We start from the raw sequence: 13,288 nt of genomic DNA on the forward strand, positions 1-13,288 counted from the left end.
TCTTGTATCAGCCATAAACAATTCTCCTAATGTTCCCTCTTTCCCATTTCCCGTAAACAATAAGCATTCTTGTATTAGTTAACCAGCCTTGTTTTCCATATCATCACGGTAAGGTAAATATTAAAAAAAAATTGTAAGAAACTTGCATGTATAATTCAATAACATGTTTCTGTGCCCATCGGATACTTTGGAATCGACCGCCATGAAAATGAAGTGGCGCCACCTGAAAGAAAGGTGGTTCGTGCCATGGGTTGGGCCCTAAATCAAGGCGTGGAAAATTTCTCCTTCCGCTGTACTTGCTTTAAGTGTCTCCATAATTGATGTCTTGACTGCTTCATCGGTAGAAACTTTAAGTGTCATCTTGTTTTCATTGATAGAAGCTTTAGTTCTCAAGGTCTATCTCTTCCAACATTTACAAAGTTCTCAAGCTACTCCAAGACACTTAACCCTCAATCGTTTAGGGTCATTTACTGGCCAATCTAGTGGTTGATAAATCAGAAGCACCATAAGCTCTTATTGCCTATATGCATTGTTCCATCTTTGAAAATTCAAACCCAAGATGAAGAGTGAGATTAATTATGTCTATCTTCTATATTAAGGCAACTTAGAAGTTATGAGCCTTCTTCTAACCCTCCTATTGGCTTCATTCTCATATGATTCAGACCTATTGTGAAATCTTTCGAATTGTATTCTTCATTAGAAATCTAACCAGGTTTTTTATCTACACCTCCTTCATCATTTTCCTCGGAATGTTCATAGTCAATATCCTTCAACTTAAGGGTCCCCCTTCTTCTATTCCTTTTCCTCTGAAGCTTCTTCATCTACTCCTTCAACCTCTCAAATAGTCTCCACACTCAAATTTGCTTCATATTCATCATTTGCATAACATCCGAACTTTAGTGTTGGGTTTGAAAAATTGAAAATTGATCCGAATACTGAATCGAATGTGAACAAACCGAACCGAACGAAATCTTTTGGTTTAGTTTCGATCTCAGTGGTCGCACCAAATCGAATCAAATTAAATATATATTAATTTTATTATTCATCTATATTGGGTATTTATTTTTCAATCCCAATTTCAAGTCAATTATTAACAATTTTAAGCCTAAAGCCAAACTTACCCAACTCGCATTTTTCACCCAAGTCTGTGTTGAGACTTATGCCTCATTTCTTCTATATCTCCCCAACAGCACAAACTCTCCTAGCCTATATCTTTCGCATCTTTCACAACTCCACTTCCCCTTTTCTTGCTGCCAACCATCGTCATGAGCCCCGTCGTCACTCCAGTGAGCTTTCTCGGGCCATCTCGACATCAACCTCCACAAGCTTCCTCTTCGATTCATCTGTTTCGATTGTGTTTACTGGTGGATTGATCGAAATGGATTTTATTTAATTATATGCTAGATAACCCAACAATCCCAACCCTCACTCAACTAACAGCTATCTTCATAATTCACATCATGTCCAACAAAGTTCACTCCTAATTTTGGTTCAACAAAGGAGGATGCAATTATCTCACTCCTAAACTAAGGTAGTTTGTGCTTTCCCTCAAGTCAAACAAGTCTAACATATGGACCCCAGCTTGAGGAGGCATGTTCATGTGTAATTGGCAAAAACCCCCCTTATTTGGTGCCGATAGTAAAACTTTATAGTCTCTTTCTTGTACCCCAAGCACTATAGCAGCCTCATATTGTGAGCCAACTTTAAAATACCACCCACATATTAGTTTTAAAGCGACCATCATTGTGTATTTTTTTCAGTTGTGAATAGGTTAAGATCACTTACAACCAATATATTAAGATATCCACCAATACAACAAATGCATTAAGAATATAATTAGGAACACAAACAACAATTACTACCCAAATATCCACCAATCTACAATATTTACTAATCCAATCTACCAACAGGTTCTTTTGTCATATAACATGCATGCTAATTTATTTAAAGAAAGTCAATTAAAACAACAACTAGACACTTTATCTGTGCAAAAGGTTGGTAGTATACGATTTACTATAATAAATTAGTATACAAAAAAATTGATGGTAAAATTTGCTTTTTATTTTTGGTAAAAAAATCTGCTTGTTTGTTAGCCCTCTCATCTCTGTAGTTTAAATCTCATTTTTAAATACTAGTCAATATACCTTGCTTAAAAGGAGATGCATACAAAAGTATTATATAATATGGGGAAAAATTGTGAGTATTATTTGATTATGGTTTTAGATATGGTTGTAGGGATATCGTATTCATATCCGTCCTTGAATCTGATCCGAATAATATGTAATATAATAGTATTATATAATACAAATATATGTCTATTCATTATTCACATAATCTATTACCTTGAGAATACAAAAGTTGCATTTTGTTGGAAAGGTCAAAAGTTTTGAATCAAAATCAATGAGAATTCAATGGTGCTTATGGTCAAGTATCAACCAACATCATCAATGTTTTAAATTCAATGCTTTAATTTTTATACTCCACAAGATCCGTTCATTGAATCATTTTATACATCAAATATTTAATGATGAAATTAATATCTTTTTTATATTGCATCAACTGAAGAAATATATTTTTTTATATTGACGAAGATGGATATAACCGTTAACAGATTAGAAATCTGTTATTCGGTGAATATGGTTATGGATAATTCCGATGGTTAATCTGCGGTCATGGATATGGTTAATTTTTGTGGTTATGTGGATTGATATAGCATTTCCATCCCCAAACCGAACTGTTGACATCTCTAATTCTCCATTACTTATTTTCTTAAATATTGTATATTATATTGAGTTTATCATTTTAAGAACTAACAATTCTATGTATTTGTTTAACCAAGTAAAATTAACAAATCTATTTATTTTCCCAGAAATAAATTGTACATTGTTCTATGTACTACATTTATTCCATTGTATTAACATTTAATCAAAGCCAAAACTCCATTTAAATAAACAAAAGTCATAAAAAGAACCGATCAAAAATATTATTTAACTAAAATGATTAATTTTTTATTTTGTTAAACATAAATTTTGTTAAAATAGATATTAGATTAGTCACTGACGAAATTTGAACCTAAACTGTCATACAAGAGTTCAACATTTTTTCATTAGTAAAACACCACTTGCAATTGAGAGCAACTCCAGCCTTGCTGGTTGCTCGGGCGTCAGGCGAGGAGAAAGGGCCCTCGGGCCGGTGGGAGCAAATCCAGCTGGGAAGGGCCCGAGTGAGGGTGGGAGGTCGAGCGAAGGGGGGGTGGGGAGTCGACGGGCCTGTGGCCCGAGGGTTTTGTAATTTTTTATTTTTTTTGTGTCAGAGAGAGATAGAGAGAGATAGCTTTTGTAATTTTTTATTATTTAAACAAACATAAAAAACTATTATTTTTATTGCTTATTGCCAGGGAGGTTCCAAGGGTGGAGATGTAAATGGCAATTACTGTTCATTAATGGTAATTACTATTCATTTAAGACAGTTACTGTTCAATATGGTGGATTGAATAGTGGATTGCCAGGGGGAGGGCTCCATGGGTGGAGTTGCTCTGAAGTTATTAATTTATCGAAGTTCTATTACATCATGCTGTCTACTAGAGTTCATTTTGTGTGTATATATGCATCAATGCAACTATGCAAGATACCATTCTTCTCCTTACTCTTTTATCTTTTTGGTATCATCATATTTCATTTCAATCTAAGCAGTGAATTAACTCCAAGATTGCATATAAAAAGAAAAACTGGGATGCCGTGGTGGCTTGCACATGAGCAGGAATATGGGAATGATGCGGTGGTCGGTCGTGGGCGGTGGCTGCTACTTAATTAAGGGGATGAATGAATGTCAGTGTAACCTAACTTTTATTTTTTAGAAGGAAAATTTTTATTGAGTATTATTTGTTTTTTTAATCCAAAGATTGAACTATTATTTTATTTTGTCAAAAGACTGGACTATTATTTGTTTTTTTTTTTTTGTTTTTGCATGAGGGAGCATAATCGAACTTGCTACTATTATTGAGTTTGAGCGATTGATAAATCAATATTACTTCTCACAGTTAAAATATTTCTCTTTAACTCACTGCATCTCAGAATTAAACTCTCCTTCTCCGTCTTTACTGTGAATTTCATATGCGTTATTGATCAACTTTCGTTTGTCTATTTTTCAAATTAAACAGTTATTATAACGTGTACAAATTGCTTTAGCAAATAAGCTTAAGGTGTATATATTATATGAAGAGAACAATATGCATGAAATGTGCTTGTAAATTAAAAGGGTGGACATTGGTTCTCCATTTGCTACAAGCCTACACCCGAAAACAAACAACCAATTTAGGTGAAGTCAATTTTCTCTTTAGTTTGTTGGCTCGCTTGATACTTATTTACTGATTTAAATGCCCACCCATATTTATCACATGAGACGAGAAATAAGAGAAAAACGTACATATTGTGTTGTAGGTAAGTTCGTCTCCGGTACAATTGGTGAACTCAAAATAAAAAAGTTTGAAAAAGTACACTGTCTGAAGCGATTTAAGAAGAGGGTGTAATATCCACACATATCATTTTACTTCTTATACATCTTTTATTAATTTTTGTCATTTGATCTTTTTTAATTCATTCAATTCAAGGATCGAAAATTAAAAAAAAATATGTGAAAAGTAAAAAAAAATATGGATAGCACACCTCTCTTTAAAAAAATGTTGATACCAACCAATCTCTTGAAAGCAAGAAAAGTTGTGGAGACCACGAACTTCCTATAAGGATATTTTCTCATTGGATTATAACTTACTTCAAAGGAGGAGCTGGGACACACCAAATCTCTGTACAAAGTTGACATGCAAACATGGGGCCTTGAGTGAACCATTTTTATACTTATCAATCAATTCATGAAAAATGGCAGGTAATACATTAATTTACAATTATACTATATACAACTTTAATTATTTACCATCTAGATATACGTTTGGTCTACTTTTGATGTAACTATCTGCCTTGCCCAACCCTCTACCCATTTATTCTTTGTCCCCAAGTAAGAATAACAAGCAAGATTCATATCATGATAACTAATTCTGATACTGGTGAATCACAAAATAATGGTTTTGAGGAGGTTGAAATGTTTTTGTGAGTCTTCCCAATCTCCAAAATGATAGACTACCATAGTGAAGTCACTAACTAATTTTCTTTAGAATCATGATAACCAATACCATTGTATTTTACTTGATTAATTACGGAAATTATTATTAGCGCTTTAAATAAAATCATTGTTCACTCTTGGGTACACAAATACAAAGAGAAAAATACACAAAAAAATATTTCAAACTGAAAATAAAAACTCTCTTAATTAGTACTTCAATCACCCAAAATTAATTTTTTGGTAACTCTAGAATTGTTTTCTTTTGAGACAAAATAGTCTCGTAGATTAATTATTTTCTAGAAGCATATTCAGCTGACAAATTTTGCATGTTGTTATTGATAATTCTAGATATCGCTTTGTATTTTCAATATGAATATTTAATTATAATTTTAATACGTAACATAAAATCCATAGCACCAAACCCTCAAGTCTTTTTTTTCAAGAAAAATGGGACAATTGGTGGCAAGCTCTATTCATCCACCTTTTCCGGGCCTAGAGAGGTTATGAAGAATTTCACATTGCCCGTAGCTATAATCAAGCAAATCACCAGCTCAAAGCATTGAACCTATAACCTCTCACATTTTCTTATTTATTAAAAAACCGCAGTCCGCGTCCTTACTACTGAACCACTTTCAAAACTCAAGTCTCAACACAAAGTTATCTCATACCAATTACCAAAAGAAGTGCCAATTCAACTACCCATACAAAGACTTTGATTCAATAGTTGCGCCAATTAATACAATAATAAATAAACGACCTAACATTTCCCTCTCAATTTAAGTCCTCAACGTGAAACTTTTGTCACTACCAAAATTCTCTTATTCCGACGTTAACCCACAGAGTCACGGGTTTTGTTTGGATGCGTAGCCGTTGGCATATAAATCGACCTGTTATGAGTCTTATGACTGCTCAACATAATTTTTTCTACTTGACCTACAGTGAGTGCCAAAAAACACAAATATATGTTAACTTAAAACGTCATACATTAACGTCTAAATAAGAGATAAGTCACGCGTTCCGTGTATATCTTTCTAATCTATATCAATCCAACAACATGCCTAGAAAGACATATTTGTAGTCAAATAGAGGTTAAAATGTTTATGTAAGTCTTTCCAACCCTCAAAATGAATGAATAACCGTAACTTATCACCGATTATTCTCATTTAAAAAAAAAAAACACAACAACAACATGCCTAGGATACCTGGCCCAACCTGATCTTCAAAAATGGCATGCTTTGGTATTTGAAGGACACGTGTATTATGTGTCACCAAAATTCTGTGATAAGAAAAAACCAACAGAAAATGATAAAAATGAAAAATAAATAAATAAAAATACAGAAATGAGAGAGAGTGAGTCCAAAAAGTCTCCAAAAGTGGTTTAAGAAGAAACCAAACAGGTGTACGCCCACGCGCTGCGTTGTAAAACAGAACGAGCGAGTCCACCAAACCAAAACGTACACGCGCGCGTAGGCAAATCGCTGCGTGATTCGGGTCTCTCGGAGACGGTAAACTCTCGGCTGTCTTCGTATGGACTCTCAGCGGGTCCGTCCTTATTACCAGACACCTCTCTCTATCTCTCTCTCTCACACTTTGCTCCCCCACGAAGGAAAATCGATCCTGTTTCTCTCTCTAAACCCTTCTCTCTCTCAAACTCATCTCTCTGTTTTCTGCATTATACGCGTTGGATGGTTCTCGGGCACCGATGTTCTGAGGGGAACTAAGTAATTGATCCATTTGGGCATTGGTTTCAGTGCATGTTCTTGATTTTCTGGAGGTATGGAATTCTGGGTTGCCGTAGATTTCACGTTTTCTTTATTGGGTTTTGATTCGTTTGCAAACTTTGTTCTTGAAAAAGCACTTTTAAGAACAGAAGCACTTCTGCGTTTGATATTTACTGGTACTTGGACTTTTGGGTTTTGATCACTTCTGCGTTTTGTTTATTGGTTTGATTCAAAATCCGTACTTTCTTTGTTTTGTTCATGATTAGCATGTCAGAGGATGAACAGACGCAGAATTGTACTCCACTGGATGTTTTAACATGTTGATGTTGTTTGTTTTACTGTTTTATTAGATTTGGTGCTTCAATGCAGATAATATATTTCTGATTCGGATTTAGATTTCCGATTTGGCAATTTCATCGTTATTCCATTGGTTTAGTAATTAAGTTTATGCCTTAATTTGGCATATTCATCATGATGGATTTGACAGAGTAGGATAGGTTGATGATTTTATAGAGCACAATTTAGGCTGCCTTGCTTTGTGTTTATTGATTGATTTAGGCGTACGTTAAATGGATTTGATGTGATTATGATTCTGGAGACTAATGAATTGTTGCTTGATATATTCATACTAGATTTTTCTCCAGCAGTGAAATCTGAGGAAGATTTCAAAAACTGAGAAATCGTTTTCTTCTCCACTTGGTAATTGGTGGAGATGTCAAGTTATTTGGGTGTTCACATTATGGATCAATCGCTTCAAAGCCAGTTCACGCAGGTTGAGCTTCGCAGTCTAGAATCCAAAGTATGTATAATTTGTTCCCTGGCCAGTTGATGTTTAAAGTGTAGGAGATCTGAATTTTGATATCGTTTGGCATTTTTGGATGTTATGTGATAGTTTGTCTTTAATATGTGGCTTTGAGTTAATTGCAAACTTATTGTGCTTTTCAGTTTAATTCAGTGAAGAATCAGAATGGTAAAGTTTTGGCTGGAGATTTGCCACCTTTAATGATGAAATTAAAGGCATTTAGAGAAATGTATTCTGAGGAGGAGATCAGAGGTATCTTAAGCGGGTTGGAGTCTGACTTCAGTGACGAGATTGATTTTGAATCCTTCCTTAAGGTGATTCATATTGTTTCTTTGTTTTCTTTTTCCTCTCTCTCTCTCTCTCTCACACACATGCACATTCACACACTCACTCCTCCATGCATGTTACTGAGTAAATCGTAGTGCTGAACAAAGTAGGCATAAGCATAACGATTGGAGGTCGTTGGTTTAAAACTTCAAATTGCAGAAACAGCATTGCTTGATGTAGGGGCAGGGCTGCATATGTGTGTTGCCCTCTCTAGATTCGAATAAGTGTGGCAGTTTGTAGTATCATAGTACTATACCACCCTTTTTAATCGAAAGAAGTCCCAGATCAGAAGAAATGTTTTTTTATGTTTTCATTTTGTGTATAAGCCATTGCATGTAATTTGCTACATTTACAAGGGAATTTATAGGATTTCACATATTAATTTTTGCACAAATTGCACAGGCATACTTAATTTTGCAAGGGCAAACAATGGCAAAATCGGGTGGTTCAAAGAACTCTTCATCATTCTTGAAGGCCACTACAACCACCCTCCTTCATACAATCAGTGAATCAGAGAGAGCATCTTATGTGGCTCACATAAACAGCTATCTTGGGGATGACCCATTTCTAAAGCAGTTTCTCCCATTAGACCCATCTACAAATGACCTATTCCACCTTGCAAAAGATGGAGTTCTCCTCTGGTATTTAAGCAGGGTTCAGTTTATTAATGTCTATGCAGTTATGTCAGTTAAAGCTGTTTTTTAATTCTTTTTTTTTTTAAATTCATGTAATTGATCAAATGCAGCAAGCTTATAAATGTTGCTGTGCCTGGGACAATAGATGAACGAGCAATTAACACCAAAAGGGTTCTCAACCCATGGGAGAGGAATGAGAACCATACTCTTTGCCTCAACTCTGCCAAGGCCATTGGCTGCACAGTGGTTAACATTGGCACACAGGACCTGGTTGAAGGCAGAGTACGTTTAAAATTTTGATTCTGAAACTAGTTTGGTGTATATTTTTGGGATACTAAATTTTTGTTTTGGTTATTTTTATTTGCAGCCTCATTTGGTATTGGGGTTGATTTCGCAAATTATAAAGGTAGGTAGCTAAAGTTTATTTTTGGCACTAAATCTAGCATAACCACAGAGGAATTAAGCAAGTTGGAGTACTGATTCATGTAGTTGACTCTTTTCACTTTTTCCTTGCATGAAACCAATATGGAAACTTCAGATCCAACTGTTGGCAGATCTCAATCTTAAGAAGACACCTCAGCTTGTAGAATTGGTGGATGATAGCAAGGTTATCGAGTTTGGAATTTTTCACTTATCTTTGAAAACTTTGTAGTTAATAAGTTCTTGGAAAAGAAGAATTTGTTAAGGACTTTATTTTTCTTGTATTATTATGTCACAGGATGTTGAAGAGCTTTTGAGTTTACCCCCTGAGAAGGTCTTGTTGAAATGGATGAATTTTCACCTCCAGAAAGCAGGCTACAAGAAACCTGTTTCAAACTTTTCTTCTGACGTGAAGGTATTTTATCATTCCTATTGTATATCTAGGAGCATCTAGCACAGTAGCAGTGCCATAGTTATTCCTCTTGTGTTTTTTCTCTCTCTCTTTTTGCGGGTAGGCAGTAAGGAATTTAGAATTCTTAATACGATCCTGTTATTTCTCCAACGCAAACTAACTTGAAAAGAAATGATCTGATTGATATATAGAACAGGTAATATAACACAGAATGTATTTGTCCTGGTATAGAAGAGAGTGTGAAGGACTAGTATTGTTAATGAGATTGTTTCCAGTTTAAATATTTGCAAGTGATATCCTCTTTCCTCACTTATCTCCTTCATAATTCATTCAATCAGAACTTGCAGTGCACTGCTAAATACCGCTGTATCATTATTGGTTTCTCACAATTTGAATTGACGTTTAAACCATCTGATTGTTTTTCCATGATTTGTAATCCAAGCACAGGATGGAGAAGCTTATGCTTACCTACTTAATGTTCTTGCTCCAGAACACTGCAATCCCGCTACATTGGATGCCAAACCCAATGAAAGGGCAAAGTTGGTTCTCGATCATGCTGAGAGAATGAACTGCAAAAGATACTTGACTCCAAAAGACATTCTCGAGGGTTCTTCAAACTTAAATCTGGCATTTGTGGCACAAATATTCCATGAAAGGTTGGAAATGAACTATCACTATCTTTTATAGTCAGAAAGTAACTTTGTATTATTTTCGTTTTGTTTTACGAAAGACATGTTATATGGGATGGAACTAATTAGGTAGAGAATTTTGAGGATAAGCATAGGCATACAATCCTGCATATGATATGTTGTCAAACGAATCTGATGGAATCATGTCCTAGTAGCCTAGATTTTGGTCTTATCATTCTCCCTCCCTCCTTCTCCCCTCCCTCTCCCCTCCGTACCCTCCCTGCTCCGTGTCTCTGTGTCTCTGGGTGTGTGTGCGTGTGTGTACTTGATAATTTTGGTAATTTGTTTGAATATACTGTGTCTGTGTGCAGGAATGGCCTCTCTACAGACAGCAAGAAGATTTCTTTTGCAGAGATGATGACAGATGATGTGCAAACATCAAGAGAAGAGAGATGTTTCCGGCTGTGGATCAACAGTCTAGGCATTGGTAGTTATGTTAATAATGTGTTTGAAGATGTGAGAAATGGGTAAGAAAGAGTTATCAACTTGAAAAGTTTTCTATATTTAAAAAAGTTGTTGATTATGAGTCAAACATGCGAGAAGTGTTGCATGTCGCCAAAATTTATTTAGTTTATTTGACAGTTGACAGAGATAGTTACATTGCTTTTTCCTGATTAATTTATGATTTTCGTTTTCACAAGCCTCTTATATGTGGGATTTACTTTTATAACTCTTGTATGCAGATGGATACTATTAGAAGTACTCGATAAGGTTTCACCAGGTTCAGTTAACTGGAAGCAAGCATCAAAGCCTCCAATTAAAATGCCGTTTAGAAAAGTGGAGAATTGCAATCAAGTTGTAAGGATTGGAAAGCAACTGAAATTCTCGCTGGTGAATGTAGCTGGAAATGATATTGTGCAGGGAAACAAGAAACTCATACTTGGTAATTTTCACTCATCAATATGTACTTGTGTGCACCTTCCTAGTCCCTTTGCTTTTGAGCTTAGCAGCAGCTGGATAAATACTACATCGAATTTTATTCGTTACTGGTTCTGGTTATCTTCTATTGATTTCACTGACTACCTCAGTTTTATTTGAGTTCTGCAATGGAGTTGCATGATGTAGTGTATTAATAAATTACATGAATCTGTTTTCAGAGGGTGACAATCTGACTTTACGTTAAGCTTCTTTGTTTTCTATTCTCAAGAATAAAATGCTGTCTAGTTGTTTGCTACTTGCTTGCAGTTAATAAATAAATAAAATGTTTTCTCCTTTTCTTGAATTGGATTATTCGTCATCTCTTTGTTTATTTAGAATTTGTTGTTAAATACTAAAGTACGTTTTCCCTTTTTTTTTTCAGCATTCCTATGGCAGTTGATGAGGTTTAATATGCTTCAACTTTTGAAAAATCTAAGATCTCACTCCCAAGGAAAGGAGATGACAGACGCTGATATTTTAAAGTGGGCTAACAACAAAGTCAGAAGCACAGGCAGAACTTCTCAAATGGAGAGTTTTAAGGTTCAACCAGACTAAACCTGTTTTCATTTTTAAGTTTAAGCGAGGTCATAATTCTATATATGTTTATATGTTGTATCCTGAAACCTGGGATTTTTTTTTCCAGGATAAGAGCCTGTCAAACGGGATTTTCTTCCTCGAGCTTCTCAGTGCTGTGGAGCCTAGAGTTGTCAATTGGAATCTTGTTACCAAGGGTGAAAGTGGTAAGCTTCTTTGCAATATCGTTTACAGCTGAGCAAGAAATGGCCCTTGACCCATTGGCCAAGTTTGAATAAAGTACTAATGAGAAAAGTGCTTTTTTGGTTGCCATTATAGCTGATGAAAAGAAGTTGAATGCTACATACATAGTCAGCGTTGCACGGAAGCTTGGCTGTTCCATATTCTTGTTGCCTGAGGACATCATGGAGGTAAAGAATAACTCCAACTGCAATGTTTCTTTTGTTGATTTACCTCATTTAATACTTAAAGACTAAAGTAGTGACACCTTCTCATCGTTTTGATGACCTGCATGATTTATGAGAATGATATTGTCACACCATTTTAATTGAGTACGGTTTGTGGCCGAATATTTTTGAAGCTTTGCGTTTTAGATAAAAAAATTCCGACGTGCCCTTGAAATTTATAGACAAGCACTACTTTTGGGTTTCATATAACTTCATAAACTGCAGTTTCAACTAACACCAAGTCATTATTGTGATGTTATTGCAGGTGAATCAGAAGATGCTTTTGACACTAACAGCCAGCATTATGTTTTGGAGTCTGCAACAACCAGTTGATGACACAGAAAGATTGCCATCCCCTGTTGACGCGTCACCGGCAACATCTATCAGCGGAGAGGATGAAAGCTGTTCTTCTCTTGGCGGTGAAATTTCAAACTTGAGCATCGACGACACTGCCTCAGACACTACACAGGTTGAGAATGATGGCAGCAACACTCCTCTGGGAGGCGGGATCGGGGTGGAAGGGGAAGGAGGGTGCATAGCTGTTAAGTAGGTCGAAGGAAAAGCGTAAATATACTTAGAGAGCTCCATAAAAACATGGTTGGTTGTAAACAGAGTTAGAGTCACAGGTTGAAAGAAAAGAAAAAAAAAAGGACGACATTGTAAAGTACTTCCACTATGTAGATAGTAATTTTCGTTTTTACAGTAATTACGTCATTCCAGAGACGATGTAATTCACAAGATATGTTTTTTGATTGGTGGGTGAGGTAAAAAATGGAAAGAAAATAAAAGAGAGTGAAGTGCAAGAGGTGAAATGAAATGTACAAGAAAAGAGCATATGTTGGAGAACTTTTTTGTTACTAATCTGGAAGAATGACAGTTGAATTTTGTCTTTCGTATCGATAAAGTGCTTATATCAAACCCGTTTGCGTTATTAAGAACTTTAACCTCATTCGAGGGCGCTAACGACATGTTTACTTATCAAGAATGAGGAATCGAGGTATTGGGAAACTTTGTTGATCAAGTTTTCATTCTTAGTTCCTTAGTCCCATAGTTGATTAAATTCCTGATTTGGAGGGCATGAGATTACTGATTTAAGGTGGCATTCACATTATTTTTATAACTTTTTTTTATAAAAAATGGTCCATGAAATTGACACATCTTAGATTTGCAATATACATCTTATTTAGATTTTATTTACTTTAAGCAATAAAGTTGAATGTGGCCATATAATACTACGGTCTAGTGCTATTCACCTTCACTTATAAGCCT

The 13,288-nt window shown here is 35.4% G+C and overlaps 1 protein-coding gene across 1 annotated transcript; it reads left to right on the forward strand.

Moving 5' to 3' along the window:
• Positions 1-6,595: 6,595 nt before the first annotated feature.
• Positions 6,596-12,915, forward strand: LOC126614457 (fimbrin-1-like). Its single transcript, XM_050282134.1, has 15 exons — positions 6,596-6,889; positions 7,469-7,635; positions 7,782-7,952; positions 8,368-8,606; positions 8,711-8,882; positions 8,968-9,006; positions 9,139-9,207; positions 9,319-9,435; positions 9,880-10,088; positions 10,433-10,588; positions 10,805-11,004; positions 11,422-11,579; positions 11,683-11,779; positions 11,892-11,983; positions 12,285-12,915. The coding sequence occupies exons 2-15, from the start codon at positions 7,549-7,551 to the stop codon at positions 12,567-12,569; spliced, it is 2,091 nt and encodes a 696-aa protein (XP_050138091.1). The 5' UTR covers positions 6,596-6,889; positions 7,469-7,548; the 3' UTR covers positions 12,570-12,915.
• Positions 12,916-13,288: the final 373 nt, after the last annotated feature.

The sequence above is a fragment of the Malus sylvestris genome, chromosome 3 (assembly GCF_916048215.2).
Source record: "Malus sylvestris chromosome 3, drMalSylv7.2, whole genome shotgun sequence".
In the NCBI taxonomy this organism is placed as follows: Eukaryota; Viridiplantae; Streptophyta; class Magnoliopsida; order Rosales; family Rosaceae; genus Malus; species Malus sylvestris.

Excerpts from the sequence above, each read along its gene's own strand:
- LOC126614457 (XM_050282134.1), top strand. The coding sequence starts at position 7,549 with ATGTCAAGTTATTTGGGTGTTCACATTATGGATCAATCGCTTCAAAGC. Across the intron at positions 8,607-8,710 it reads AAAGATGGAGTTCTCCTCTG|CAAGCTTATAAATGTTGCTG; the intron begins GTATTTAAGCAG and ends GATCAAATGCAG. Across the intron at positions 11,780-11,891 it reads TGTTACCAAGGGTGAAAGTG|CTGATGAAAAGAAGTTGAAT; the intron begins GTAAGCTTCTTT and ends TTGCCATTATAG.